The sequence below is a fragment of the Lentinula edodes genome (assembly GCF_021015755.1).
Source record: "Lentinula edodes strain Le(Bin) 0899 ss11 chromosome Unknown C8R40scaffold_34, whole genome shotgun sequence".
Taxonomy (NCBI): Eukaryota; Fungi; Basidiomycota; class Agaricomycetes; order Agaricales; family Omphalotaceae; genus Lentinula; species Lentinula edodes.
This window is the reverse complement of record NW_025764340.1, coordinates 250009-277779: the sequence shown is the minus strand read 5'-3', so window position 1 is coordinate 277779 and position 27771 is coordinate 250009. Positions and strand designations below refer to the sequence as shown.

At 46.0% G+C, this 27771-nt stretch overlaps 12 protein-coding genes and 2 non-coding genes across 14 annotated transcripts; 9 read left to right on the top strand and 5 right to left on the bottom strand.

Moving 5' to 3' along the window:
* Nucleotides 1–11: 11 nt before the first annotated feature.
* On the top strand, nt 12–1316 carry C8R40DRAFT_1119339 (uncharacterized protein). The gene is made up of 5 exons (XM_046228726.1): nt 12–33; nt 94–599; nt 686–831; nt 903–999; nt 1054–1316. The coding sequence occupies exons 2-4, from the start codon at nt 452–454 to the stop codon at nt 954–956; spliced, it is 348 nt and encodes a 115-aa protein (XP_046083087.1). The 5' UTR covers nt 12–33; nt 94–451; the 3' UTR covers nt 957–999; nt 1054–1316.
* Nucleotides 1317–1811: 495 nt separating this feature from the next.
* C8R40DRAFT_517113 (uncharacterized protein) lies at nt 1812–2653 on the bottom strand. The gene is made up of 4 exons (XM_046235313.1): nt 2577–2653; nt 2186–2399; nt 2043–2110; nt 1812–1978 (listed from the first exon to the last, which is right to left on the bottom strand). The coding sequence occupies exons 1-4, from the start codon at nt 2579–2581 to the stop codon at nt 1888–1890; spliced, it is 378 nt and encodes a 125-aa protein (XP_046083086.1). The 5' UTR covers nt 2582–2653; the 3' UTR covers nt 1812–1887.
* A 239-nt stretch (nt 2654–2892) lies between these two features.
* Nucleotides 2893–4894, top strand: C8R40DRAFT_1119321 (uncharacterized protein). The gene is made up of 5 exons (XM_046228725.1): nt 2893–2969; nt 3020–3136; nt 3192–3392; nt 3442–4543; nt 4606–4894. The coding sequence occupies exons 3-5, from the start codon at nt 3211–3213 to the stop codon at nt 4726–4728; spliced, it is 1407 nt and encodes a 468-aa protein (XP_046083085.1). The 5' UTR covers nt 2893–2969; nt 3020–3136; nt 3192–3210; the 3' UTR covers nt 4729–4894.
* A 289-nt stretch (nt 4895–5183) lies between these two features.
* C8R40DRAFT_t194 lies at nt 5184–5266 on the top strand. The gene has a single exon. It is a non-coding gene; the product is annotated as a tRNA-Tyr (tRNA).
* A 109-nt stretch (nt 5267–5375) lies between these two features.
* Nucleotides 5376–8290, bottom strand: C8R40DRAFT_1267135 (uncharacterized protein). The gene is made up of 4 exons (XM_046233955.1): nt 8263–8290; nt 6185–8212; nt 5906–6123; nt 5376–5833 (listed from the first exon to the last, which is right to left on the bottom strand). Exons 2-4 carry the CDS (start codon nt 7988–7990, stop codon nt 5482–5484), a joined length of 2376 nt encoding a protein of 791 aa, XP_046083084.1. The 5' UTR covers nt 7991–8212; nt 8263–8290; the 3' UTR covers nt 5376–5481.
* Nucleotides 8291–11478: 3188 nt separating this feature from the next.
* C8R40DRAFT_1013012 (uncharacterized protein) lies at nt 11479–11980 on the top strand (the record flags this gene model as incomplete). The annotated part of the gene is made up of 2 exons (XM_046222888.1): nt 11479–11556; nt 11612–11980. Coding segments are annotated over 2 exons (447 nt in total), but the record flags the coding sequence as incomplete, so codon positions are not given.
* Nucleotides 11981–13590: 1610 nt separating this feature from the next.
* On the top strand, nt 13591–14855 carry C8R40DRAFT_1053548 (uncharacterized protein; the record flags this gene model as incomplete). The annotated part of the gene is made up of 3 exons (XM_046224857.1): nt 13591–14190; nt 14249–14399; nt 14479–14855. The coding sequence occupies 3 exons, from the start codon at nt 13591–13593 to the stop codon at nt 14853–14855; spliced, it is 1128 nt and encodes a 375-aa protein (XP_046083082.1).
* A 95-nt stretch (nt 14856–14950) lies between these two features.
* Nucleotides 14951–15982, bottom strand: C8R40DRAFT_1053634 (uncharacterized protein; the record flags this gene model as incomplete). Its single annotated transcript, XM_046224868.1, has 3 exons — nt 14951–15301; nt 15358–15600; nt 15671–15982. The coding sequence occupies 3 exons, from the start codon at nt 15980–15982 to the stop codon at nt 14951–14953; spliced, it is 906 nt and encodes a 301-aa protein (XP_046083081.1).
* A 47-nt stretch (nt 15983–16029) lies between these two features.
* Nucleotides 16030–17595, bottom strand: C8R40DRAFT_1119306 (uncharacterized protein). Its single transcript, XM_046228724.1, has 6 exons — nt 17009–17595; nt 16865–16949; nt 16743–16810; nt 16670–16690; nt 16501–16586; nt 16030–16366 (listed from the first exon to the last, which is right to left on the bottom strand). Exons 1-6 carry the CDS (start codon nt 17558–17560, stop codon nt 16219–16221), a joined length of 960 nt encoding a protein of 319 aa, XP_046083080.1. The 5' UTR covers nt 17561–17595; the 3' UTR covers nt 16030–16218.
* On the bottom strand, nt 16049–16139 carry C8R40DRAFT_t192. Its single transcript has one exon. It is a non-coding gene; the product is annotated as a tRNA-Glu (tRNA).
* A 4145-nt stretch (nt 17596–21740) lies between the features above and the next one.
* Nucleotides 21741–22560, top strand: C8R40DRAFT_1162343 (uncharacterized protein; the record flags this gene model as incomplete). Its single annotated transcript, XM_046230234.1, has 2 exons — nt 21741–22462; nt 22530–22560. 2 exons carry the CDS (start codon nt 21741–21743, stop codon nt 22558–22560), a joined length of 753 nt encoding a protein of 250 aa, XP_046083079.1.
* A 332-nt stretch (nt 22561–22892) lies between these two features.
* Nucleotides 22893–23942, top strand: C8R40DRAFT_1053578 (uncharacterized protein; the record flags this gene model as incomplete). Its single annotated transcript, XM_046224861.1, has 1 exon — nt 22893–23942. A coding segment is annotated over one exon (1050 nt), but the record flags the coding sequence as incomplete, so codon positions are not given.
* A 1323-nt stretch (nt 23943–25265) lies between these two features.
* Nucleotides 25266–25526, top strand: C8R40DRAFT_1015462 (uncharacterized protein; the record flags this gene model as incomplete). Its single annotated transcript, XM_046222922.1, has 1 exon — nt 25266–25526. A coding segment is annotated over one exon (261 nt), but the record flags the coding sequence as incomplete, so codon positions are not given.
* Nucleotides 25527–25601: 75 nt separating this feature from the next.
* On the top strand, nt 25602–26108 carry C8R40DRAFT_1020621 (uncharacterized protein; the record flags this gene model as incomplete). The annotated part of the gene is made up of 2 exons (XM_046222997.1): nt 25602–25912; nt 25967–26108. Coding segments are annotated over 2 exons (453 nt in total), but the record flags the coding sequence as incomplete, so codon positions are not given.
* Between the last annotated feature and the right edge of the window lie 1663 nt (nt 26109–27771).

Here is a 27771-nt window from a genome sequence, read left to right as displayed (position 1 = left end):
GAAGCGAAAAGGTGAAAGAAGGGTGGAAATTTGGTGAGTGGTGAGGGTATGAAATCTAAAGGGTATGAAGAGAATTGTTATTGAGAATTGAAGGCTTCGATATCTTGTCCTCCTTTAGAAAATATTGTGTGAAGAGTATTGGCAATGGGCAATGATGGTGGTGGTCAGGAACAAAGCGTGTATTCGCGACAAACCGCGATCACGATGGTACATAAAGGTCACTTACACTATGAAAATGACTATACATATTTGAATGAATGGCTTCGAACGGAACTGGCAATTCCGAATAGTTTCAGTCTGTCGTGATCAAGTCTTGATGCGGAAATTTTTGTTCACTGCTTACAGAGGAGGTTGTATGTAAGTATGTCCGAAATGCGCGAAGGTTTCGAAGTTATGCGAGCCCGTAGTTGGTTCCTTGCACCAGACTCTCTTTTGACCTTGACCTCGAACAATGTCCACCGTTCAAAAGTATAAACTCGTGTTCTTCTCTCCTGCTCCGAACACCCGAGCTATCCTGGACCATTTATTCAGAAAGTACCCCCAGGTGCTGGGAAAGATAGGACATTATGAGCAGTGCGCGTTCATTTCACGGGGAACTGGTCAGTAGTACCTGCACTAAGTAAAGTAACGCCGCATGTATGTTAGAGCTAACGAGAATATTCACGACGACGTTGTCTTTCTACAGGTCAGTACCACCCAACAGAAGAAGCTCAACCAGCCATCGGAACCCCGGGACAGCTGGTTTGCATAGAAGAAGACCGTGTTGAGCTGATTGTGATTGACCAAGGGGAGAAGGTGCAGCTGAGAAACGCTGTCCAGGAATTGAAGAAGGTGAGCCTAGAGCGATTCATCCTCGTTATCGTCTGTTTTCGATTGTCAACTGAATTTTGCTCGAACGAAAGGTTCATCCATACGAAGAAGTGGAGTACGATATTTACAGACTCGAAGGACTGTAGCACAAATCATGAGGTAGATGGTGATTGACTGACCTATCTGCTGGTCGGTGTCGGTGTCGTTGTGCTGTTGGTCCTGAGTACCCATAACATTATCTAGAGCTCCAGACACAGTTTCCTTTCAGAGTCCACAGCGGGTACGGAATGATTGATCTTTAAAATTTTACGCGTTTGTCGCCTTGATCATCCTAGATTGTCGGAAGTCAGCCTGATGCACCGCAATATAATAAGATGTGGCAGATAGGCAAAATGAGAGTATTGGCAGAGGTAGATAGGCAAAATGGGAAGATGGATGGGTAGATAGATGAATGGGAAGATAGATAGAAAAGTGGGAGCCGTACCCGCATTGATCCTTATGTTTATACCGTCTACCCCGCCGACAGCTTAGGATATTTTGACTTCAATCATCTGAGATGGATCATAACAGTGTTTGTTCATCTGATGAACACAACCTTCACGAAAATCTACCGAGCTCGATAGCCAGCCGACCAGACAGATAACCAGAATAAAAAGGTCTGTAAGTCAGTCCGAGACTGACCAACCAGCCATCGAAACACCAGGATACTTGGTACGCGCCGAGTTGCGAGTGTTTGACCAAAGGAGAGGATGCAGCTGAGAGAAATATGACTAGGAATTGAAGGTGAGCATCTTGGGGTCATCGTCCTTTGAATTGTCAAAAATTTTCTGTTGAGGCAAGCACTGAAATGTTTCCAAAAACGATAGAGATTCATCGTACGACAGAAATGCAATTGATATTTACAGGCTCGAGAGACTGTTGAACATGATGAAAGAGCGCGTAAGTAGAGAGGTAGAGTAGAACTGTGGGCTTGATTGAGTTATGTGATCGAATTATCTGCACTAGTTGGCCAAGGTTGATTGGCTAAGGTTGGTCGAGTGGGTCGGTCGAGTTAGGTGCGGGGTCATCGAAAGCTATCTAAAAATCCAGCAGAGCAGCTTCCTCGTCAGGATCTAGTTCGAAGACGGAATGATTGTTTTTTGCTTTCATGCGTTCATCCTTGAGCATTCTATGGATCACAATACAAATTAGCGTAGATACAAATACAAATAGGACGGAATGAACAGACGCACCTTGCATCTATCCGTGCGTCTTCACCCTCGACACCGACAACTGCGTGCGGTATCTTAGCTTCAATCACCTAGAATGAATCAACGATTTATGAGTCAACGTTCGCGAAATCAAACAGAAGAAGTTTGAACAGAATTACACTCACATAATGATTATCACAGTATGGACAAAACTCATCGCTCTCCTCGTATTTCTCCATATCCTTATAAAAGGCTTTCTTACACTTCTTGCACAGAAATCCCATCTCCATCGTCTTGACCAGCTTGTGTGTTTGCTTTTCAGCGTGGCACTCGGAGCAGTCGTACCATTGCTTGCAACACGGAGCACGGATGGATACCTGAGCGTTGAGAATGTGTTTACTGTATGAAGTAAATGGTTGGTCGGTACAATGTAATTCATCTACATCGGAGGTACGAACGGAAAGATGGAGAGAAGACGAGGGAATGGAAGTCGGTATGTCTGGATGATATTTAGTTTTGGGATGGACTTCCAGGCAGTAGATGATTGAGAGAAGTTAGATTGGGACAAATACTAACCACATTATACGAGCTCTTGTTCAACTGGTTGCATACAAGGTGATGAAAAAGAGATGGAGCTTTGACGCCTTGGCGCCTATTCGTTACTGTTCTTTACATGACCGGCATTGAACGACCGGGCATCCTCGCAAGACCTCGCAAGACAAAAGTAATCTGTCCAACAGCATACATAATAATTTACAGGTGGACGACCCAAATCATCTGCATTTTGTTACACGCTCTCATCCAGAAGCATACCCGGGGTGCCTAATCCATGTATGGTATCGTCCATCTAAAATGACATGTGGATCCCATGTGTGGACTTTACATGGAGGGAAGTACATAGGATTTGACCCATGTAGGTCCCAGTTCCCCAACTCTGCACTCGGTCCTGGTTTCAGTCCATTTCTGCACGTACGAATACGTACGAAAACGTCGGCCAGCGTTAAACAATGTTCCTATAGGTTCCTATCTGGTTTCGATTTACGTGGACCGTTTTGGAAACGTGGGCTTTCATCAGGGTCGGTGGATAGATAAGCGATTTCATACTGTCCAGGCAGAACACATACATAGCGCTCAAGGTGCGATTTGACATCCTCCTTTCCCTTTCCCCCATCCTCTGATAAGTAAAGACAGCTTATATTCTCTGTACGACATGCATACGCAAATTCCAGCAGAGTTATTGCTCCATATCTTTCAATTCGTTCCTCGAACCATGGTCAAGGATCTGATGAGCGTGAACCGGACTTTCTTCTATGCGGCAATGGCGGAACGGTACAAGGAGATAAGCTTCTTTCAGAAGGGTGACAGCATGCTCCGTTTAGTTGAAAGTTTGCAGTGCGTCTTATACCTTGATTAGGACCTTTAGCTGAATTCGACTTCATAGATTTCCACTTATACAAGATTGTGTTCGGGTTTTGCGGGTGCGGCCGTACTTTATCCAAGAACTTCTTTCCGAACAAGGCGACGAAATTCCCGATGATTCTGATGTAATCCCGCACCACTCTCTTTCTTCAGTGAAAGGGTGTTTTAGCTCCTTCGCAAACCTCATCGAATACCACCTCATTTGGTTTGAACTACCAAAACTCGAAAATCTTCCTATTGATATGCTGCGCGCTCCATTACTCGCAAGTTTGCATCTGCGAAAGCTTTTTCTAAAGGCTTCTTTGCAGAAGCTGGAATCACTTCTGTCTTTCGGCGACGTGCTTCCTCAACTCGAAGAACTGAACATTTCGGTCAGACGCGACCATCTGCACACTCAGTCAGCTCCAAATGGATCAAGCGAACAGGCAGGATTCGCTTCATTGACTTCGTTCCTCAATCGGAATAGAAGTTCGATAAGATGTTTTTCATTCTCATCTTCAGACGCGTTGGACTGTACACCGCTGTTCCGGTCTCTTCAGCGATATCCGGTATTACATGAACTCTCCCTTTCCATTCCGACTTCGACTCCCCACCTCGGTGAACCCTCCTGTCTTTCGCAATGGATGTCTCGCCACTGCCCCTCCCTGCGCACGTTGACAATGAACCTTCGTTTCGTGGACAACGGCCTCCCTTGGGAAGAGTCTTTTAAAGATTGGATCCAGTCATTCCTGTCACAAGTCAGCCTTCCCGAACTTCGCTCCCTAAAATTAACACCAGGCTTCCATACTGAAAGCATCTGCCTTCTTGTACGGCACTTTGCCAATACTTTGACCTCACTAGACTTGAGCGGAAACCATATGATATTCAGTGAAGTCGTTGCTGTGATGAAAGAGTTGACATCGTTCGAAAGAGAATACCGAACGGAAAAGACTTCAAAGTTGTCAGTATTGTGTCTAGGTCCAGTGTCGCTTTGCCCAGAACTGGTGGATCTGTTTGCGGAGACGTTGCCTACATTACAGCAGTTAGATCTGAAGGTAAAGGATGCTGTGCCTCACAAGGACGAGATAGCGGAGTATTTGATGTTCAGAGTTACAATGACGAAGAGACAGAGCCCTGCTCAGATCGTACGTGAAATTTTCTGATACATTTCCGGTTAAAATCATGACTGTTCTTTACTGCGTTGAAGAGACGTTTCTTCATCGCGATGCGTTCTCGGACGTATTCTCATTGGACCCTGCCGCATATCACTGTTTGGAAATCCACCATGAAAACGCACTGGCAGTACCGGCGACAGTATATTCAGCTTTAAAAGTACATTCCGAGTCTCGCTTGCAAATCAAGTTAGTACAGGTCGCTGTTGCGGTTATTGAGTATCTCTCTCTGGTCTTTGGACGCGGAATTTCTATTCGGAATTATTGGACACAGACCATTCCTACATTTTATGTTGTATACATATATAATATATACATTTTGAACATCATGGAACCTTCCATCAAAAGGCAGTATCTATGCATGAGTCAACCAATTTGTCTGGCCCAGTGGAGATGAGTTCAAAGCCTGATGGCATGTCCGGGATCGCGTTTGAGAGACGCGTCCGCGCCGGCGCTGAATAGTGCAGAGAGCGGAACACCCGAAATAATGCACAGGATGGGCGTAACTGTTTATGAGAACGATGGTGCGCTTGAATAGGCTTGAATCAGTGAAATTAGAATGAACACAATCTCAAATTACATATAACTCAATCATTTACTATGTCACTATACGCCGACCATAGCTCAGTTGGAAGAGCATAAGACTGTAATTGGGTACAAATCTTGGGGTCGCCTGTTCGAACCAGGCTGGTCGGATGACTTAGTTAATCTATCGATGTATTCTTTTTATAACTTCGCGGTATGCTGCATGTACTTACTTGTACATACTACTTGGACAGTCCCCTCGATTCAGCAGTTACATATCTTTTACCAAAAAACGTACTTGTATTTGAGAAATAACGAACAGACGACATTTATATTGTACAATTGTACTCTTGCGACCGAGAATCAAGAAACGAAAAAGAATTTTATCACATAGGCAGATACATCGAGTCTTCCTCAACCAGCATCCTGATCTGTTCCTTCACCTCATCCTTCAATGTATCAACTAACAATGCACCACCACTAGGAAGCTTTTCACATTCCTCGACACTCAAATCCTCCATCCGTCCAACCAATTCCATGTACGCCGGCAAAAACCACTCCTTGATACCATACTTGTCCGCCAACACAATTTTGTCGACAGGGGGTACAACTTTGGGTCCAAGTTGAGATATTTTGGAGATGGCGAGGGTACGGACTGGAGGGATGTCGATGGTGTGAGCGACGTGGAGTATATCGGACCAGTCGGCGAATGTTTTGGGTTGGGGTTCAAGAAGATCACTGTAAGAAAAAAAAATAAGGTGTGTTACAACAGGTGAATGGTGAAACAATCAGTTGTTGGGTATGGCGTACATTGGATAAAACAGCGAGAGAACAATGTCAAACTGCCGACACTCAATTCCACGTAACTGTATCGTTTGGCTACCCTGGACATCTGCGATAGAAAACACAGATTCAAACCGAGGGTCGACACTCCGAGTATAGCCCTGTTGCATGCTGTGATGGAAAAGCTGTAATTGTGTGAAATGTCGAAAGAAACACTGGTGGATTTTGTACAATGTATTGTGAACCTTTTTAAGAGAGAGATATAACCTCAGCAGGACTCGATGTGACCCATAAATGAAGACTTACTAAGATGAGAACACTCCCATCATAGAAGTAATATCTATGATGATATTTGGGAGACAGAGGTACTACATTGGGTGCCGCTGGTTGATCAGGGATACGAGACACCTGACTGGTTGGGATAAATCCTGGCGGAAACGAGGGCGACACATGAGAAAAGCCAGGCAACGAGGGTGGTACAGATGGAATTGTATGGAACGTAGATGGGAACGGGTGAGTTGGCGCGGGGAAGGAGGGGGGTACAGGCCAGACAGCACCACTGGGGCCATTACCGAAACCACTGTAACCACCAACACCGAAGACCCCGCCGACACTACTGTCACCGACACCACCGCGAGGACCACAGGCCCATCTACTATCGTTAACTTTCGGTGTATCAGGTGGTGGAGGAGGGATAACAGGAGGGATGAACGGCTGCAAAGGTGAATTCCATGAGCCATAAGGAGTGACCTGAGGAAACTGAGAAGATTGATGATGCAGATTGGGTGAACTCGATGCATTCACTACGCCTTGAGTTTGAGCAATTGGTGGGCGAAGAGGGACCCATGGAGAATTATGGTTAGGATCGAAACGGCCCTTCTGACCTGGACCCCAATTCGCGCCTGTCCATGTGTGGTCATGTGGGCGATGCAGAATAGTAGACGTCACAGAGGGGGTAATTGGTGGCGGCGTTGGTGGGACCCAAGGAATGAAATTGGGATCAGAATCAGTATGATCGTTCTTGGTTGTACCGACACCAGTGCCGTCGTGCATGCGGGACACGAGAGAGGGCACGCCGGAGCACAGAGGCGGGATCACACGCGAAGGCTCTCCCAGCAACCTAGGTGTGAGCTCTGGCGCAGATGATGGCGTGAAGACGGCAGGCAAGTTCGAGAAAGGAGCAATCCTTGGGGAATGATACCTCATGAAAGATTGAGACGGAGAAGGAGGAATGGGAGTATAGACAAATGGACGAGGAACATTGTTTCCGAAGGGAGGTTGTGACCAAGCCCGGATAGAAGAAGGAGAGCAGGTACGAGTAGAGGGAATGTTACTGAGGACAGGAATGACAGGTGGAGGAGACTGCGAACGAGCAGAACCAGAAGAACTACGAGTGTAAACTGGTGACGGAGAGCGAACAGCCAAAATAGAGGTAGGAAGACGCGAACTGTGAACCGATGAAGAATGAATGCTAGCTTCATTCGTACGCTCTTCGTTTGGGGGTGGCAACTCTTGCATAGCCGTACTCGGCCTACTCTCGTACAACGATTGTGGCGTCGACAACCGAGAGATAGGACTTGCTCCACGCTGATCAGTGGTAGCTGTTAGACCGGTAAGTCTGTTGTCAAGCGAAGTGTATGACGGTGGTCGAATTAGCACTGGCGACCAAGTATGTTCAGGAGAGGGTAGTACGATAGGTACAGGAGACCTCATCCTACTTGTCACCGGTTGTCCATGAAGTCTTCTCCCGCGTTCAACATCTTCAAGCAATGATTCAGGATTCGAATCTGATGACCCGTGACCAGAAGAGGGTCTGATAGCTGTGAGAGGTTGATAGATGGTGGTGCTACGGTCGATAGGACGTTGAGACTCTGCTGATGGAGAAGGTGTCCGTACACTGATGTGCGAGCGAGCGCTAGACGGTGAGCTCAGCAGAACACAGTCATAGTCTGACAACGGGCTCGACTCCAAAGGAGTCATAGCACCCTTCCTCTGTATGAAACTTGTAAACCAGTCATAATCAGACGATTCTTGTCTGGAAGGAGGAAGCGATGGTCCCTTCAACGTCGAGTGGGATGCAGTAGATTCAGGTTTTGCCTGCGGAATCATCATTGTGGACGAAGGAAGAGCAAATTGTGGCGTTGGCGGGGAGGTTATATGTGAGGTCGGAAATAGATCGTGAGTCAACAGAATCACGTATGATGATGAAAACGTTCTCGACCGAACAACACGTGGGAGGGGCGTGGGCAGCGAACATTTACAGCGGGCCTACGATGTGCGCGTTGAGTTCGCTGGTTACTTACAATTGTTCAATGAATTGATTGGACAAGGATACTGTCAAAGAGTCAAACTTGAGCTTGAATCATTGCCTACCAAGCACTTGCCTGAACTCGGATGAAGCGGCAACCAGCTGGAATTGACAGATAAATCCTTAGAAGACTAGTGCAAGCTATCATGGCTATGCAACAATCAGACAGCTTCAAATCTCAAGTTTCTCAAGAAGAAAGAACTAATATGTTTATTGCAGAAGAGCAAAACACTCGTTCACTCACTAAGGTCATGAGGTGCATATATGTACCTCTAATGCATATAATTACGTCAAACGAAAACCCAGAGAGTCATAGGTTTAATTTTGACTTGGTCGAGCGTCAATAATAAGTAAAGCCTTGAGGACTAGATGGAGAGATCAATGATGGATGACCTGTTGAAGTCTTTCAGACGCGTCAATCTTTCATCTTGATCTAGTGTAGGATGATTTGAACGACAGGCGCTTGAACAAGCACTTGGCAAGATCAGTATGAGAAGTTAGGGCTTTAGGGGTTAGTGGTATAAATGGTGCAGATGGTGATTATTGTTCAAGTTCGCGAAGGGGACCTTCAAGAACTTCGACGCGTTTCAAACTTGTCTGCACCTCGGCCCGAGGAAGACCGGCAGGAGTCACTAATACTCATACAGACCCTCGTCAGTCTCATAATTGTGAGGTTGAGTCTCCCCACACCATAAATTTAGCGATGAGGTGAGCCCAGTTATACTGATGAATACAGGTCGAAAAGGGTGCATACCGCTTTGGGGATAGGATTCGGAAGTCTGTTTGATAAGAAATCTTGTCGATGCGAAGTCACAGTGATGACTGAAAATTTGAAAGGCGAAAGTCCGGCCTGGCGCAGCATGTCTGGAAGTTCGAAAACATCAGGAAAGATGCAAGCCAATTTTTCTTTGTGGCCGCGTTCATCCGAGTCCGTACTTGGGAAGGCAGACTGCTAATCTATATCGGAGGCCAGTTCGATTCTAGTCTAGCTCCGTTGTGGTATGGCAGAGAGCACTGGAGAGCACAAGGACGTTTCGCTCGCTGCACTGCAGCTTAGTGGAAACGGTACATAGACACAGTGAAGCACAGTGAAGTACGAAGGACAGGACAATAGCCGGCCTTTAGCGGACCGCTTCTTCATCTTTCATCGATAAGCGAGTAAGCAAAATCGATAAAGGGTATTACAACACAAACTATGAGCAAGTATATATATGGCGGCGGATGGATGTCGTAGTATTTTAACTAGTCGACGTCAACCTCAGCACTGACTCGTTTGCTCTATTGCGGTCAAATCTACAAGCCTGTCGCCGCTCATCCATGGTTCACCAAAACTGCACATCCTAAACCAGACTTACCTTACCACCTCCGACCAAATGGTTGTTACACCACACTGGATCCTCAGCGCAGCTTATTCTTCATCCAATTGACGGAAGGCTCAATCATCTCAAGCGGCCATGTACGTTTCATGAAAAGTTTATAAAGTTTCTGTCGGAAATGTCCTGATCACACCTTTTAGTTTTCGCCCCGTGTCAGTATCATTATGGTTTTATGTTTTCGAATGAAGATACGGTCATAGTAAGCTTATCCGTCTACTTTCTCCATGCATCGTTGATTAAATCGAGTTTCTTCTGCTCCTTTTCTCCTCCGATCGTTATAAAGGCATAACTTTCAGAGTCTCAATGTTATCCCGGCGATTCTTAAACTCCTCCAGCTTCCTCCACCCGAGGCACTATGTGCCTTGATCGCCTGTATTTCGAGTTCGAAAGAACATTTACAGACTGATACCGCTCTCTCACGTCCTATAAACGTCTTGGATCTCTGGAAGAAGCTATCAAAATTAGCCTTGCTATTTACATGCGAGTCAAGTTCCCCCCCTCACCCATGCTCTATACAATATAAGCGTCGTTTCCTTATTTGAAGATGGAAAGACTGGCCTCGGAGTGTGGGGTCTACCAATTTCCCTTTCTGCAGTGGGAATGAGAATCCGTTTCAAGGTGCTTTGTGTAACGACTCTCAACTAAATCTCTCTCCTGATGTCATGTGCAGATTCTGGATTGGCTCTATACAGAGTCCATGCACACCGTGTCAGACCGTAGCTTCCACTTCGCTGCTATCTAGCTGTTCATTCAGGATCACACCGTGTAAATGACCTCCCTGCTCATCGGACAAGGGTCGAAATATCTCCTCCGCTTGGATATGCGACCGGACTATTCCCTCCTGCTTTTTAATAGCTGTCAGAAGATGATAATGAAGCACCAGGTAAGCACGTTCGGACTGAGGAAAAGTTCTTGAATCCATTCTTCAATTGTTCATGATAAGTAGGACCGCGAATCGTCGTGCCAGCTTTCAAAAAACCAGAGTATATGTATGTAATTGTATTCGTCTGCGCACATGCGTGGTTGTATGATTGTTCATCTTTTGTACTCAGCCGCAAGTGGGGGCTTAATATGAGTCGGTATCCTTGATCCCTAGTCCCAAAACTAGTCAACAGAGGCAGAGCCAATTACGATACTCAAGGCCGTTTCGCGGCCGACGCGTTTTATGAAAACGGCGCGCCTAGATCCAGGATTCTCACCAGTGACTTTTGGGGTTGGTCTATGTACGTAAATACAGAGAAAACATGTCCTTATCCTCGCAGCATCTGAATTGATTTGTAGCCTGGATTTGACGAATCTACTTCCCTTACCGAGACATGAAGCCAAAGAAGCACACAAGAATGAAAAACTCGAGGAGATATGATTACGTTACGATCGACGACGAGCTTGAGTCTCACTATAACGTATCGGGGAGTGTCGGGCACAGGCCCGGTTACTTCAACTTTGCTCCCAGATTCCACGTTCAGGATGGTATTTCAAGAGCGCTTCGCGATGGATATTCTGTGGAAATCTCCCTCCCATATCTTACACGCTATACAGCTACTTTGAACATTATCAACTAATAATTCGGAATGCCCAGCCGGTGAGCCTTCATCATCATTTTTTCTCAAGATAGGGATTAACCGTTATTGGGAATGTTCTACTAGATCTGGCAGTAGAGAAAGGGCTTCGTCTCTCAAGAGCAAGAAAACCGCGAGTATCAAAACTATCCCAATACAAGTCTCCAACAGCGGAGGGGTTGAGAATGCTGCCCGAGGAGAAGGAGATTGCGGCTCCGTATTTCCCGGAGAAGTGGTGCGCGTTCGTTGATTATTTCCGTTACACCCATTTTTAACTCTGTATGAAAGGCGCGTTTATGGCAAGAAGGTGATCCCTACAGATTTTCTCCCAAACGACGTGGAGATCCTTGGGAGGAAAGCATGAAACGCGTGGACCTGTATGACGATGAGATGTGTCGAGGGTGGAAGGAAGACGTCGACACTCTCTTGGTTTTTGTGAGCGGTCTCAATTCCAACGCGCGTTATTGTTCATTTGCTAATGCAACAGTAGGCAGGATTGTTTTCTGCTGCTGTAACAGCTTTCATAATTGAAAGCTATAAGTGGTTACAGCCTAACAACTTAGACTTCAACTTGCAGCTGCTTCAACATATCGCGGCTCAGTTGAATACACAAATCCCTACGAGCGCACAACAAGATTTCAGCGCTGCCTCGGCTGTCCGTATCAATGCGGTCTGGTTTTTGAGCCTTATATTCAGTCTATCTACAGTATTACTCGGAATCCTTTGCAAGCAATGGCTCCGGGAGCACAGACGCGACACTCCTGTGTCTTCTTCGAAGGAAGCATTGGAGCTTCGACAACTCCGTTTCGAGAGTCTAGAAAAATGGGGAATTCCTGCACTTTTAGCTTCTCTCCCCCTATTCCTACAGTTGGCATTGGTCCTTTTCTTCTATGGCTTACTCGACCTTCTGTGGTCGCTTAATGTCGTCGTTGCCGCTATCTGCACTGTTGCCGCTGCCATCAGCGTTTCAATTCCTTTTTTGACCACCATTCTTCCTACTTATTATCTCTTTAAATTCTCATCTTCCATCGACGAAGATGAAGCTCATATATGTCCATACAAGTCTCCCCAAGCTTGGCTCTTCTATAAACTAATGACGTTCCTTTCACTCGGTGGGCACGATCCCTTCCAAAGCTGGGCCTCGAGTGATTTGTTTTTACTCCGCAACCATTCCCCTTTGAGACGCGTACAGCACAGCATTTTCCTCTTACGAGGACTTCGTTGGATGGTCAAGACGTTTTGCGATAGCAGTGTTATGGCAAATCATATGTTTCACTGTTTCCAGAACCTTCCTGTTGATGTAGCGGCCTTTGCCACAGGCTGGATAGGAGCATATTCACGGGATTCGATCTACTACCATTTCTTCAAAAATTCAGCTTGGGATTTGGATCTCGGAAAATTTCTCGCAGAGCTCTTCCTCCGACAGATCAACTCTCCTGCTCACAAAGACCGGACGGTCGGAGATGCGCTCAAATCGTTCTGGCATTTGGCAGTCCTTGATTTTGTTGGAGATGGTATGCACTCATCGCGCCTTTGATCAGGGATAATGCGTCTTACTCGGAACCTGCAGGACAAGCGCCGCAGCTCCATCTGGAATTCTTACAACAGATAATCGCAACCATTAGATGTTACTGCGCTGACGACCGTATCACTCTCTTCGACATGAACCCGCTCATGATCGTATGTAGAGATCTTTGGCGACATCCGGATTCCGCTATACGACAACAAAGTATTTGTATCGTTGATGACTTCGAAGCATGGATCTCTCGCACAAGTGAGGAACTTCAGCGAGAGTTCATTCCCAGCTTCGCATCGTCCATCACGGATATTATCTATTTGGAAGATGAACGTGCGCCGACTTCAGCCCTTATTCTTTCTGAGAAAGGACGGGCTTTTATAAAACTCTTGGATAAACATTTAGCTGTTCAGAATATTGATCTGGATAAATATTCTCTTCAGGAAGTGCCCATGTCATGGCAGGAGGCTAAAGCAAAAGTGCTCAGACTCTCGGGATTGCCGCCTGATTTTTTCGAGGAAGTTAGTTTTGACTCAGATACACCAGCAACCAATAATCCCAGGGGATCTTTGGTTGCTAGCGATTCTCTTACAGTAGGATAACTAGATCTAGGTTTCTATCGCAATACATCGTCATCTCAAAGCGTCTTCATTTAAGCGCCCGGAAATTGGGAGCGGCGACTTTGCGGAGATTCCAATTGTTCCTTGTCACCCATCACCCAACGAGAATTGCTTTCAACATGGTCACCGTTCTTTACCACTGCTCATCCATGAAGTGACCGCAAACAAGTTTTTGCTATCCTTTTGTAAAGTTTATTACAAGCTCTTTGTAAGAGAAGGCAACTAATGATTCTCGAATCTTAGTAGCCGATTCTTTCCTGGTGTTCTATATACGTCTGCAACTCCGCCATGCTCTCCGTGAACGTCCTGCTCGTCTTAGTGGTGGTGTACTGGATGGGTCTATACTTGAACAATCCCGCTTCAGTGCAGGAATCATCACCAAAAGACTGTTTAGCCCGTAACACGTTGAACGACCTTATCGACTGCCTTGACGCGTTTTCTGTGTCCCCAGATTTCTACGATGCCTCTTCCTACGCTGCTGCTCAACCCACGGATGAAGAAAACTCAGCATGGACGTCTGTGATATATTCGATGTTGAATGCAAATGCAAATGATTGCGCTGATATCACCTTGCCCTCGGCGTTGGAGCACATCTACGCTGTCACAACCTTTCCAGATGTTGATATCAACAGGACATTCTGCGTCCTTTCTGAGACTACTGCAAGCGTGTACAGTAATTACACGAAAGGATGGGGGCTGATGGTCGTACCCGCTTCAGCTAAAGACATCTCCCGCCACATTCACCTTTCAGCGCCTCATCCTCAGGCTGATATCAATACGCCACAACAAGCCGGAGCGATTTTCACGCTCTCTGGAGCACATAGTTTGCTCATCTCTGGTCGGTTCCGATCAGCGTACGCGGTGCAAACGGATTGTATAATTCCTGTTGGAGCGAAGAAAGTTTTTTATAAAACTGATCCTGCTCATGATGTGGTATGTTTTGAAGCAATGGAAATCTTCTGATATTCATCTTACCAGGATATTTTCATAGCGCGAACCTTTCAGTGTTGCTAATCTGGTAATCCGAGAATGGCAAAATGCCCATGGCGGATGTCCTTCAGAGACTTGTGCATATGTGCAATTTCACGGAAAAGCTGCCTCGTCTTGTGCAGCGGATACAATGTTCATTTCGAGTGGTCTCGGTAAGTCTCGACTCATTAATATTCAGGTTCGACTCAAGCTTTTTTGACTGTTCATGTTCATTTAATTCCACATCGCCAGGAAATTCCGATTCATCTCTGTCATGGTATGAAGATCATTCACTAAATATCCCTGCTCGCCGACTTCGCGACATAGCAAGAACAATGTTTCCTAATTGGAACGCCTCACTCCCTTCCGACGATCCAACCTGTGTTTTGAGCGCTACGAGCAACGTTTTTGGTCGATTGATTAACGGCGTTCCGGGCGGCAGTGTCTGCACAACCGATGCTGATTCTTCAATAGCTACAGGTGAATTCATTCATATCGAACAAGCGATCGCGTCTAGGCAGAGTGACGTATATGATCAGTGGGGTGAAATTTTAAGACGCGCTTTTCGGACCAGTTGTGCGGAAGGAACGGTGGAGGATAGCAAGATAGGTCTTTGTGTTCTGGCCTGAGAAGCTCCAAGAATTGCAAGAAATACCACAAAGGATGTATATAATTTAGACCAAGACGACTAAACGGTCCCAATAGTACATTGGTCATTCCCTAATCATTCTTCCATTCGCCCTTTCAAAGGTGTGATCCCGAATGTCTCCCAGAACTCTCTCGAATCCAACGCACGCCCAAGAGTCTCGCTGCTTCTAGGAAGTGCCCTTACACCGGTTTCGCGCATGAGTTCACGAACCCAAGCTGCCTGTGGTCCACAATCCTCGGCATCAGGTCCGAGATTTGAATTGTCAGCATCTCCTGGACCAGAGCCCCAGGCAGATGCAAGATCCCACCAGTCGTAGACGCGTCCATCTGTCAGAAGCCAGCGCTGACCAACTGCTTTGGAAAAATCTTTGTGAATTGCGATTATCGCTCGAGCGACGTCGATACCGTGTATCATATGTATGCTTCCCTGTTAATTGATCTTTAATCTTGTAACCGGATTCGAAATTGAATCGATAAACGTACTTTGTTTCTGAGAATCTCTTTCGTCGGCGCCACTTTTCCAACCCATCTTTTCATCGTCCTATTCCCTCCATAAAGACCAGCAAGATCCAACACAGTCGTTGGTGTTTCGAGAGACAAGGCCAACAACTCATCTTCGGCATCCGAACGTTCATTAGAGTTATACGAGCTGTGTCTGTCGTACCATTTGTTTTCCGCTGGGGCAATCACTTTGGGATTTGGCCCATCTTTGTGTCTGCGAAGTCCCTGCTCCTGCAAATCCCATATGATTATTGCAGGCACGAATAGGTCCCAAATGATAGCTAGATGTACTTACACCCCAAATGCTCGTGGCACCGAGTTGGATAAAAGCTGGATTCAAGTCGTCTGCACGAGTAGTCTTATACAGCCGAATAAGTTTTTGAGAACCCCCACGTGCGGTTATTGGGAATGTTATCAGGACAGTTTTCGCGTCCGGAAGGACCTTGAAGGGTTCCGAATCGTCAGAGCTCTGGTCAAAGTGGAATTTAATCGTGGAGTTGTGGCCCGAGCGCGTTGTAGCTGCGAAAGAAAGACGGTGCTGTTGACAAAGCGGAAATAAAAAGGTTGAAGTCCATCCAGCTCCTAGGATCAAAAGTTCTACTGGCATTCTGACAGCGAAGAAATGGAAAAGGATGCGAAAGATGAAAAATATGCAACCTCTGGCCGGAGAACATTCCAATGCGGGGAATCGAACCCCGGGCTGCTGTGTAACAACCAAGAAACGACATGAAAGACAGCAATGTTAGCCACTACACCACATTGGATTCGGAGTACCAATATTTATGCAAAGGATATAAATTCCACAACTCCTTTAAATTCTTGAATGTAATCGTACTGGGCTATTCAATACTCATAAAATCCCTTACCACTCTTCTTCCCTAACCATCCAGCATCGACCATCCGTCCCAACAAGACACTCGGGCGATACTTTGAGTCTCGTGTACCTTCATAAAGTGTTTCTTGAATAGCTAAACAAGTATCGAGGCCAATGCTGAATGAATGAAGAACGCAAAATGAGCAGAACAGAGTAAAGAAGACAAAGCGCTCACAAGTCAGCTGTAATTCATTGTGATGAGAGAGAGAGCATGAGCATCCGTTAGTACCCATTCATCACTCAGTCGTACAAATATGTCACCTAGTTGTAATGGTCCCATGGGATGGCCCATACCTAAACGGAGGGTTTTGTCGATGTCGTCTCGTGTTGCGGTCCCCTAGGATGCGATCATAAGTATGAGCGGAGCGCATCGGAGGCAAGGCATGAGACAGTTGTAATCGTCAAAGAAAATGGACGTACCGATTCTAAACACATAATGGCCTATTCAACTAGTCAGAAACATAAGACTTCGAAAAGGGGAAGATGTCCTCACCTCATTGAGGAATGGCATGAGTAACGCGTTCGAAACGAATCCGGGAACATCCTTCGATGTGGACACCTCTACAACTCGATTTCAGCTTCGAAGAGTTTTAAAATAGAGCAATGCAAGTTCACCCTTGCCACAGGCGACTGCGAACGCCTTTGCCCGCTCAAGTGTTACTTCTGAAGTCTGCAGCCCGGGTATTACTTCGCATAATTTCTACGTTTGTGTCAGAATCATCGACGTTCTCTGAAGTCTACAAGATCATGACGACTCACCATCACCGGTACTGGATTAAAGAAGTGCACACCGACTACACGTCCCGCACAGCTCTTTCCTTCTTCACTTGCCTTGCTGATAGTGCTACCCAAACCCTCCACCGCGGCTCCAGCTAACTTCGTGATAGAGATACTGCTCGTATTACTCGCTAACACCGCGTCCCTGGACAAATTTTTCGCCAAAGTACGGAATATCCCTTCCTTAATTGACAGCCTCTCCGAAGCAGCTTCAACGGCCATATCCGACCCACGCTCGCCCAGCTCCCGCGCCCAGCCGAATTCATCATTGTTGGAAGTTGAAGACGAAGCTGACGATGAGGTGATAGATATAATTCTTCCTCTAGCAGCCTTCGCGTCATCCTCATTGGTTTTACCTTTCGACACGTCTTTGGCAAGGAGTTTGTCCATGAACTCGAGACCCTTAGTGATTTGCGACGGATCCCGGTCGTAAAGGAGGACTGTGGGGATCTTGGCGCGCAAGGAAGCGACAAGGGCAATGCCAATTCCCATTTGGCCTGCACCGATGACCGACAATACGCGTGGAAGAGCCATAGCAGGGAGTGTTCCCGGGTAGTCTGGAGAGAAAGACGGAACTAGAAATTTCGAAATTCACGTGAAATCAATCAGGCTAATTCCGGCCCGATGTCAAAGCATTCCTTATCATTTCCCAAAAAAGCAACTCTAGTTCAGCTCAAGATCCACACATAGTATATACAGAACCGAAATAATCGGTAACAAAGAGTGTCTAAATCCAGATCCTATGGTACGTAGTACATGTACAACGTCATAAAGTTCAAAGGCATAAGTTTAGAAGTACTTCTTACCGCTCAGGACACAGTGGTCTTGAGCTTCTTATTTGCATGGGCACCTATCAGATAGTGTATTACGTCAGTATATAGTGGCAGGGAAATTACATGCAAAAAAGTAGAAGGACCAATGGTAGGAAAATAGAGACCCAAAGGGCGAAAAAAAAACTAAGCTTACGTTCATGCTTCCTCCTCCAAGCTTTCGCCCATTCATTGCCCGCGTCAGCTTGACGGTCCATGACGGTATAAAAAATCGTTCCCTGTAAAAGAGACATCCGAGTCTATGAGAAACCTGATATACGACCTAGATGAATGGGAGAACTTACATCATACAATCCTACGACATCCTCCTTCTTGACATTCCCTCCACTACAAGCCGCCTTGAGTGTGTCAATCACCCATTCCTTCGCATCCTTAGTAGCATCATCAGCCTTGGTTCCAGCTTTTCCATTCGTTCCGAACAAGCCAAAAATTTCATCGAGCACTAGTTTGCTGTTGAACCGGAAAGAAGGATATCCGAAAAGGAGCCAAGTAGCAAACCACTCAAAAATAGCGGCGAACATGCTGTGGAGTTGGCGAGTCAGCAAAGAACGCCACAGGATGATTGGACCTCGCACCCATAAAAATCATACTGAGCCGGCGAGTGAATAATTCACGTTAGCACTCGTAGATAGGCAGAAATTGGGAGTAAATCCTACTTACAGCCAGTCTCCTTTCAGCAACGGCGTGATATAATTGGACGGGAGTGATTTCCTCGTGAGGAGCATCCGTGTGGGAGCTGCGCAGATGTCGTAGCGTAAATGACATTTATGAGCTGGACACAAAGTTTACCTCCAGAACTTATCAAACCTCTTCTCGTCGAACCTGCCGTCCCTCTTGAAACTTCCACTGTCGCTCCCGTGTTTTGCCTTGTGCAATCCATCTACGTAAATCCGGAAGAACGGATCTGGAAGCCAGTGACCAGCAGGCAAAGAAGAATAGGACATGGTGCAAATGACCATGGTAGAAAATAGCGAGATTACGAGTGAGTATCCAAGTGCGCGGAAACCTCGAAAGGTGTCGATGCTATGAGGTTCTCAGTAGACGACCGAAGAAAAAAGAGTAAGTTAAAATTACGGCGAGAAGATTCCATCTCCATCGGCGTCGAAAAACTCGCCATGCCCAATCATTGCTTCACTGTCTTCGACTTTGAACTCATTGACATCTCGCCCGGCATTGTTTGGACTGTCGCCAGCAATATTCTTGATTTGATGATGATTCTCGGCATCATGGTAGGGTTCGATAGACGGATAGGCTTGCATGTCGTCGATATCTTCATGGCCGTCGCTGGCGAGGTACGAGTCATCACCATGGACGCCGTCATAAGAGTCGTGGGTGCCAGTAGCCACAACCCCGTGTATGGGCGACATTGAAAAATTCAAATACTAGATCTGTGATGGTTGTTTAGGTCGAAAATGATACTATTAGCGAGAAGAGCTAGGAAATATTTATACTGGACTGAAACTTGGTAAAGTTCCCGCTACCTTTAGGTAGAGGGTCTTGTTGAACCTCGAAATTTGATCGACAGGATTTTGTCCGATCACGTCAAATGCCACGTTGTTTATTTCATGAGCACGTTGTTGAGTCCAGGCCTCGGAACTTAGGTTTTATATAAGCTGACAGCGGTTTTCGGCCTGCTTTCTTCTTGTCTACATGTCGATAATCATTGGAAACCAAAGCGCCAGTGCAGCATTCGATCCGTCAATCTATTATGCTGCAATTTCTCGAACTTTTCTCCATACACTTTGCGGATATTCCGGCACCTCTCGCACTTTTCAATCCCTCGTTACTATCAGGAGCTCCTACTTTGCGTGTTCTGTATTCGCGGAGTTCTTTGTTTTCGACGATTCTAGAGGATTTCCCATCATACTTGGTCTTCAGTTTTTGCAGAAATGCGAGAAACTTCATTGCACGGAATTTGTACTAGGATTACCTCGTATTCAATCACAATTGTCTCTCCCGTTACCCATGTTTCCTTCCCAGACAGCACTTGGTCAGTCACTGTTCATTGAACGTCGCTTTTACTTATCTTAAAACAGGTTCAAATTTGTCGTCCATTGGTACGTTCCGTGCGTACTCTGTGGAAGGTTGTTGACATAGTATACAGCGCCTGGTCCATCGTCTTCGTCGGGTGGGTTTTACAATTTTGTTCTGTGTGTACTCCGTGGAAGGTTGTTGACATAGTATACAGCACCTGGTCCATCATCTTCGTCGGGTGGGTTTTACATTTTTTCTAGCGTCACAGTGGCTAATGAATATTAGGCTGCACACCTCCTTTTTTCCCGTCTGAGTTGGCCCGCAACACTCGCTCAGATGGGTGTTCCGGTGGTCCAATGTCCCGTAACACATCCGTGGATACTCTGCATTCCGATTCATCAACCGCTGCACCCCGCATAGGGCGTCGTTCTATTGATGGCGATTTCGCTACACATATGTCGTTGGAATTTTCTATGTCACCCTCGTCATCCGCGTTACCGATTGACATCAATACTGCACCTTCGTCTTTGCATTTGCTTCGTGCTTCGTTACTGCGACATTCGGTCACAGGTGTACGTTGTTCAGTATTCGTTGAGGATATCATCCAAATAAATAAGTATGCTGCCTTACATGGCATTGACTTGCATGGAGTTGTCGATCTTCGGTCCTGTCAACAGGCAGTGATGCATCACATACTTACAGGGCAATGTTTTTCTGTGAAAGGAACTGTGTCTACCGACCATAATCATGCTTGTCATCTATTCGTGGCTGACTATGATACGAAAAAATTGTATTTCAAGGCCATTGCCGACCTACTTCAATCTTCCAGGGCTGTTGATCTTACTTTAGAGAAGTTGAAACTCATGTTGGAGTCCATATCTGAACCTAGTAGGTATCAACCTCGGGATACTCGCCGCCAGATGCTGCGTGGTGTTCTTCGTTATTTGTCTCGCGTGCAAGATGTTCCAGTTGGGAGAGAACTTCCTGCATGTGCAACAGATATAATCTCTGGCATTGACCGTTTCCCTCTGTCTATACTGCTTTTGCATTGTCGTCAGCACGGTGTCAACGTATCCGTTGCAACTGCCACTACGTCTCATCTCCGTGACCAGCTAAGTCGACATCTTGTGAAAGGGATGTGTTATCATAATCACAATCTAATCGGCTGTCGTACCATTGTGGATTCCTTTGACTTAAAAGTTGTGCCATCTTCCACAGCTTATAATCAATCTGAGGAATTCAAAAAGTATATACTTGAGCTCATCAGCCGCAAAGTAAACTCCAGCTCACTGAGGTTGGCATTGGATATCTTAGAAGTTGAGCGTTTCAACACTGATACAAAGAGGGACTTGCAACGTCGGCTGAAGGCATACGTTGATGGTATTTCGTCCGCCGGTGGCTCAGCATGTAATGTCGCTAAATCAAAGATGGATCAGATCAGAAAAGAGTGGCCTGCGTTGGTACCCAAGTCGGTCAAGGAACAGTGTATCCGTAATTTCAAAGAGCGGACTTCGACTGAGTCGTTAAAAACTTTTAATTGTGCTTCGTGCTCCGTGGAGGATTTATGTTCGTTATCGCACGAGCTAGATCTTGGCTCGTTCGATGCGGCGTTACTGAATGCGCCAGATGTGAGGTTTTCGCCTAAATATCCGTCCGTCGTTGTCGATGCTAATTGGTTAGATGAAGACTGTGATCGGCCAGATATACCTTGTCCTCTCGAAGAGTATCCAGATGCTATATTAGACCAGTCCGGTATCAAAAATTGTAACGGTCGTAAATCTCTGCTACTTTGTCATTCGTGTCATACAGCGCTCAAGAATAACCGGACGCCCGCTCTTTCATTAGCGAACCATATGTACCTTGGCGATGTCCCTAAGGAATTAAAAGACTTGACGATTGTCGAAGAAGCTATGATCTCCCGTTGTCGTGCCAAAAGCTGGATCATCCAATTGAAAGAGGACAATGGACTTATATCCCCTACCAACCAGCGTGGATTAAAAGGAAACATCATTATATTTCCACAGAAAATATCGGCTATGACGAAGATACTACCGCCGTCAATCGAAGACTTGTCGCAACCTATATGTGTAATTTTTGTTGGATCGTCACGTCCCAGCGACGATTGGCTGAGGACTCAGGCAAAACCATTGACTGTACGGCCTGCCAGAGTGCGGGAGGCTCTCGTATGGCTCAAGGCACATAACAGATGGTATAAAGACGTCATAATAAATGAAGAGGTACTGGGCGCACTTCCCGACGAGTCCTCTTTACCTGTTCATATTGAACACGTAGTCCCGGAGGAGATTAATGAATCTCTTACAAATGGTTATGATCAAAATGAGAAAAGTCAGAGTGACTTACATGAGTCGTGTCTTACATTTGAAAGTGTAGTTGTTGCTGATGTCGATGGTAATGCTACTGTTAATGAGCTTCGCGCAGCCGCTATGCGACATATCAAAAAAGGTGGTTCGTACGTTGAGATATCGCATGAATCGAATCCTGTTAATGAGTTCTTCAATCCATCTATGTTTCCGATGATTTATCCCACTTTGTTTCCTTATGGTATCGGTGGTTTTGAAGACTATCGCCGTTCGTGTCCGGTTTCAATGAAGAGACATGTCAAACAACTATTGTCTTTAAAGGACCACCGTTTCCAGGAGCATTATTCTTTCCCATTCACCGTTTTTAATATATTGCAGCGCAGGGAAATGCTATTGTCCACTGCATTGAAGACGAAGAAATCTTATTTTCCATCTTTGGCAAGAAGTTTCGCTTCAGTGTCAGCGTCTGCTGTGGCAGCCGTCGCACGCCGTCTCGCACAAGGTGATCCAGTTTCATTTAGGAACTCGGAAGAGCAAACAGTATCCAAGTTGATGGAACAAGTCAACCTCGTGACATCTAACGTACCTGGATCTACGTCTTCATTGTTGAACATGAGAAATCAGATAAGAGCACTGATGACAGACCAAGGTCTTCCCAGTTTTTATATTACCATTAACCCTGCGGACGTCTACAATCCAGTGGTGAAACTTATGGCAGGTACAGAGATTGATGTAGATGACATGCTTCAATCCGACGTCCCTCGGTATTGGGACCAAGCTACTCTGATCGCGAAAAATCCAGTCGTTGCGGCTAAATTTTTCAACGTTTATCTTCGATCTTTTTTGTCCGCGTTACTAGGGTACGACCCAAATCAAGAAGATACGACAGGTGGAGTTCTTGGTGTAGTTAAAGCTCACTACGGTTGCATTGAGGCCCAGGGTAGAGGCAGTCTACATTGTCATATGTTGGTTTGGCTTGAGGGAGGATTAAATCCTAACGAGATTAAACGGCGTGCCATTGAGGACCCGTCATCCGAATTTTGCACGAGATTGGTTCAATACCTGGATGATGCAATCTCTAATATTGTTCCTCCTGTGCCCGATGACGAAATATTAGTACCCTCTGATATCAAACATCCTTGTTCGGTTAGGGGTACGACCATGCAGGGGTTCGAACATCCTGCGATGGAAAGTGATCTGGCTACGCAGAAAGACTTACACAATTTGGTACTCAAATGTCAGGTCCATACTCACACCGGGACGTGTTATAAATATTCTCGTAGTGATTCACATCCGAAAGAGTGTCGGTTCGGCTTAGACGCATCTAACAATGAGCCAATTAGCTACTTCAATCCAGAAAATGGAGAGTTGACTCTGAGGTGTTTGGATGGACTGGTGAACAACTTTAATGAGTACATTATACGTGCAATTCGTTGCAACATGGATATTAAGTTCATCGGGTCTGGTGCATCGGCTAAAGCAGTGATGTATTATATCACCAACTATATCACGAAATCGCAATTGAAAGTGCATGTCGCTTATGCTGCCCTCGAGAGAGCAGTTAAGCGTTTAGATGAGCAGGACATTGATGATGATCCATTGATGGTTCGCGCCAAAAGGCTACTACAGAAATGTGCTTATATGATGATTAGTCAACAGGAAATGTCTGCGCAACAAGTATGCACTTACCTGCTTGGTCTTGACGACCATTTTACGTCGCATTCTTACCAAAATCTTTATTGGGCCTCCATGGAAAGATTTGTTGAAGCGCAAGACCCTTCCCCGGAGTGCGCCGTACCTAAGCGGCCCCGATATTTCTTTGAGCACGTCCTTGCGGACGTCGAGGATAAATGCTGTGAGAGTGAGACTGGCAATACGAACGGAGTGGACGACGATACTAATTCGAATGACGACGTCTCCGACGATGAGGACGAAGAAGTGACATTGACACTTGATGACAATGGTTCCCTGGCTGCAAAAGGCACTGTACTTGATGATTACCGGTTCAGACCTTACGAGGTCGAAGGCCTTTCTCTATGGGAATCCGTCTCTCGGTGCAAAAAGGTTCGCAAGCCGAAATTGAAACGTTATACAGGATTAGACGTGGGTCCAGCAGAGAAAATATTTGATGAAGGTACTGCAGATTATGTTCAGGACGAAGCAGGAGAATTACCTGAGGACAATGCAAATGCTATAGTTCCTAAAACTTTAGAGGAAATATTAGAATGTCAAAAACGAATACGGCCCAAATTCTGTTTTACCGATGAACACCCAGAGCAGATGACCCATTTGTATGTCGTAGACGATGTAAAAAGGCGAAAGGTTCCCGTCCCCATTGGTCCGGCCATACCTCGAAGAGATCGCAAAGAACTGCGACCCCGGTATTGTCGTCTGATGTTGATGTTTTTCAAACCGTGGCGCACCGTTAAGGATCTTCGTGTTGAGTTGCAGAGTTGGGAAGACGCTTTCGAGGTATTTATGGACACTTGTCCTACTAGGATAAAAGATATTATGGATAATATGCAGATATTGCATGAATGCAGGGACAGCAGAGATGACCATTTCACGAGCAGGGCTAATGCCAGACGAAATCGGCGGCCCGCTCGGAATTGCGACGTCGATAACAGAGTGAGAGATGATGGAGATGATTTCAGACTGGACAGTAATCAAGATCAAGAAAAGGAAATTATGGATCATCTTTTTTCAATCGATATGTCACACTCGCGTGCTGTGGCAACAGCCAGTAGTGAAGCTCTGGAATGTGTGAGCCATATGGAGGCTTCAGGTGCTTTTGGAATGGATCAAGACGAAAAATCTCCTTCGTCGGGCTGTGACTATAACGAATGTCTCGAACAAGTTACGGATGACCATCCGACTCAAGAGCAAGCCTGGAAGGATGCGTACGAACATAGAAAACAGGATTGGAAGCATAAAGCTACTGTAGACGTTCGTGCTCCGATTGCGGATGATGCGACTGGTTACGAAGGGTCCGTGCGTCATATCGAGGGTGAATTGTCGGTAGTCAACGATGTGGTCGTTCAGCATGGGATATACGAACGAGACACGGTGGATAGTGTCGGCGTCGACAACTTTCTGTCTCAGTATGTCCCAAGGATGAACTCGCAACAAGAGAGGGCATTCAAGATCATTGCGTCGCATTCGCAGAAGACAGGACCTGAACCTCTTCGAATGTTCTTAGGTGGCCCAGGGGGGACAGGCAAATCCCATGTTATCTCGGCTTTGAAGCAGTTTTTCGACGACAATCAACAGTCTAGACGATTCAGGCTCGCTTCGTACACGGGTGTGGCTGCGAAGAATATCTCTGGAATGACTCTTCATGCTGCACTGTCATTAATTTCCAATTCCAATATGAAGAAAAACAGCAAATCTCACAAGGATCTAATCGCAATGTGGTTGGGTGTCGACTACTTGTTCGTTGACGAAGTTTCCATGCTAGGTTGCCGTTTCTTGCTAAAGATTAGCCGAGCTCTGAGTAAAGCAAAACAGAATGAGCTACCTTTCGGGGGTATCAATATCATCTTCGCAGGTGACTTCGCGCAGTTGGGCCCAGTTCGCGACCCCCGTTTGTTCTCGTTCATAGATACGTCCAGGGTTGGTACTGTGAGCGGACAGGAGGCGGTGTTCGGAAAGCTTCTATGGCTTTCTGTAACAACTGTCGTCATGCTCACAGAGGTCATGCGCCAAGGAGGTGAGGATAATAGGCCGTTTGTAGAGCTCCTGGAACGTCTGCGTAGTGGCAGGTGTAACGACGACGACTATAGGGTATTGAATTCCCGTGTCTTGTCGACCGCAAGGCCAGACTGGAACTCCGAGCAATGGCAATTCACGCCAACCATCGTGTCTAATAATCGTATAAAGGACCAGATTAACGAACGCGCGACGGAAGCTTTCGCCCGTAGGACAGGACAAAAACTACACTGGTATTACGCGGCGGATACCCGCCAAGGCCAGCCTGTCGAGAACCCCCTTCTACAAGGATACTTGAGCGGCTTGGACTCCGGTAAAACCAATCAACGACTCGGTCGACTTCCTCTTGTTATTGGGATGCCGGTGATGATAACTCAAAATTTCGACGTCGGGTCGGGTATTGTTAATGGGTGCCAAGGGATTTTGAAGAAGATCAGATTCAGGGTAGACGAACAGGGTTACCGACATGCAATCTCTTGTGTCGTCGAGGCCAAGGATATCAAGTCGAACGAGAATTTGCCTTTCATGACTGATGAAAAGCATGTCGCGGTGATTGAAGACAAGACAAGCATGTCGTTTACTCACACATTCACGAAAAAGCGTTGCAGTTTTCAGCGTACGCAACTCCCTTTAGCACCGGCATTTGCAATGACCGCACATAAAGCACAAGGACAAACTCTTACCACTGCGGTAATAGATTTTGAATCGTGCCGAGGGACCGAAGCCCCTTATGTAATGGCATCTCGAGTCAAATCTTTAGATGGGCTGTTGATTCTCAGGCCATTCCAGATCAAGAAAATTCAATGTCGCCAATCCGAGGATAGTCGCAAAGAGCACACTCGTCTCAATTTTCTGGCTACTCAGACTATCGTCGAACATGGGTCGCCTGAAGAGAGAGCCAGCGCGAATCTGAAGATCAATTCCTGTACATGGATGCCAACCCCGCTTCTTGATGGAGACTTGACTTCAGCTCGACGGTTGGCCGAAATCCAAACCCTGTTATCCAACATCTCAGGGAGTTATTTTGATGAGGAATCTGCTCTCAAGGTTGGTGTCCATCGTCTGAATATGTAAGTTGGTCACTAAATGTTTCTGTACATACAGTTCCATAGACGGGAGAAGCGTAAGCGAGACGAGCCGGATGGCAATGAAACGATTGTCGATGGTGTTCGTAAGCGACGCAAACGACCTGTTTAGACCCCTCTAAAATATATGGTAAGTTGTCTGTCTCATTATTTTTCGTTTGTGTGTTTGTGTTCTGAATTGATTGTACAGTTCGATAGACGGGTAATGTGGGTAAGAGGGTTACGATGGTCTTGAATTACCAGTAGAGTCTGTAGGAGATGAAAATCGTTTAGAACGCCCCGTATACAAAGCTCGAGTTGGTGTCCTAAATCAAGTGTTCGGGACGGTTTGGACCTCGTTCTCTGCAAGACCCTATCGCAGTGATCCTCGGTAATGGTTATGCTGTACCATGCAATCGCTTTCCTTGATTCAGGTACTGACGAGGACACTAATCCGTCATTCGGGGTGTTTGCACACTGCTACTGTTTACTATCTAGCTCTGCCATGCAATCGCTTTCCTTAATTCAGTTACTGACGAGATACTAGTCCGTCATTCGGGGTGTTTGCACACTGCTACTGTTTACTATCTAAGTAATATTAAACTTCTCCACACTCGTAATATCATTCTGGTATTGTCTTGGAAGAATCGAAATGATCTCGAGGCGAATGCTGAGTTTGATTATGTAACTGGTGAAGATCAATAAGCAAAATCCGTGTCGGTTTGTATTCGTTTATGTCTGGAGTGAGTTGTTTCAATCAGGTTTGACACGTCAGAATGTCTAGTCGTAACTCCGCGTTGCTTGTCTCGAATGATCCACTGTGTCTGTTATGCGCTGTCTCATGATTA

Coding starts and splice junctions, on each gene's coding strand:
- C8R40DRAFT_1119339 (XM_046228726.1), top strand. CDS start 452: ATGTCCACCGTTCAAAAGTATAAACTCGTGTTCTTCTCTCCTGCTCCG. Junction 600..685: donor GTTCATTTCACGGGGAACTG/GTCAGTAGTACC, acceptor GTCTTTCTACAG/GTCAGTACCACCCAACAGAA. Junction 832..902: donor CTGTCCAGGAATTGAAGAAG/GTGAGCCTAGAG, acceptor CTCGAACGAAAG/GTTCATCCATACGAAGAAGT.
- C8R40DRAFT_517113 (XM_046235313.1), bottom strand. Junction 2,111..2,185: donor CATACTGTGATAATCATTAT/GTGAGTGTAATT, acceptor GATTCATTCTAG/GTGATTGAAGCTAAGATACC. Junction 1,979..2,042: donor GACGCACGGATAGATGCAAG/GTGCGTCTGTTC, acceptor TGTGATCCATAG/AATGCTCAAGGATGAACGCA.
- C8R40DRAFT_1119321 (XM_046228725.1), top strand. CDS start 3,211: ATGCATACGCAAATTCCAGCAGAGTTATTGCTCCATATCTTTCAATTC. Junction 3,393..3,441: donor CGTTTAGTTGAAAGTTTGCA/GTGCGTCTTATA, acceptor TCGACTTCATAG/ATTTCCACTTATACAAGATT. Junction 4,544..4,605: donor GACAGAGCCCTGCTCAGATC/GTACGTGAAATT, acceptor ACTGCGTTGAAG/AGACGTTTCTTCATCGCGAT.
- C8R40DRAFT_1267135 (XM_046233955.1), bottom strand. CDS start 7,990: ATGATGATTCCGCAGGCAAAACCTGAATCTACTGCATCCCACTCGACG. Junction 6,124..6,184: donor ATGGGAGTGTTCTCATCTTA/GTAAGTCTTCAT, acceptor TCTCTTAAAAAG/GTTCACAATACATTGTACAA. Junction 5,834..5,905: donor CTCTCGCTGTTTTATCCAAT/GTACGCCATACC, acceptor TTTTTCTTACAG/TGATCTTCTTGAACCCCAAC.
- C8R40DRAFT_1119306 (XM_046228724.1), bottom strand. CDS start 17,560: ATGGCTCTTCCACGCGTATTGTCGGTCATCGGTGCAGGCCAAATGGGA. Junction 16,691..16,742: donor TCATGCCATTCCTCAATGAG/GTGAGGACATCT, acceptor CTAGTTGAATAG/GCCATTATGTGTTTAGAATC. Junction 16,587..16,669: donor CCATTATGTGTTTAGAATCG/GTACGTCCATTT, acceptor ATCGCATCCTAG/GGGACCGCAACACGAGACGA.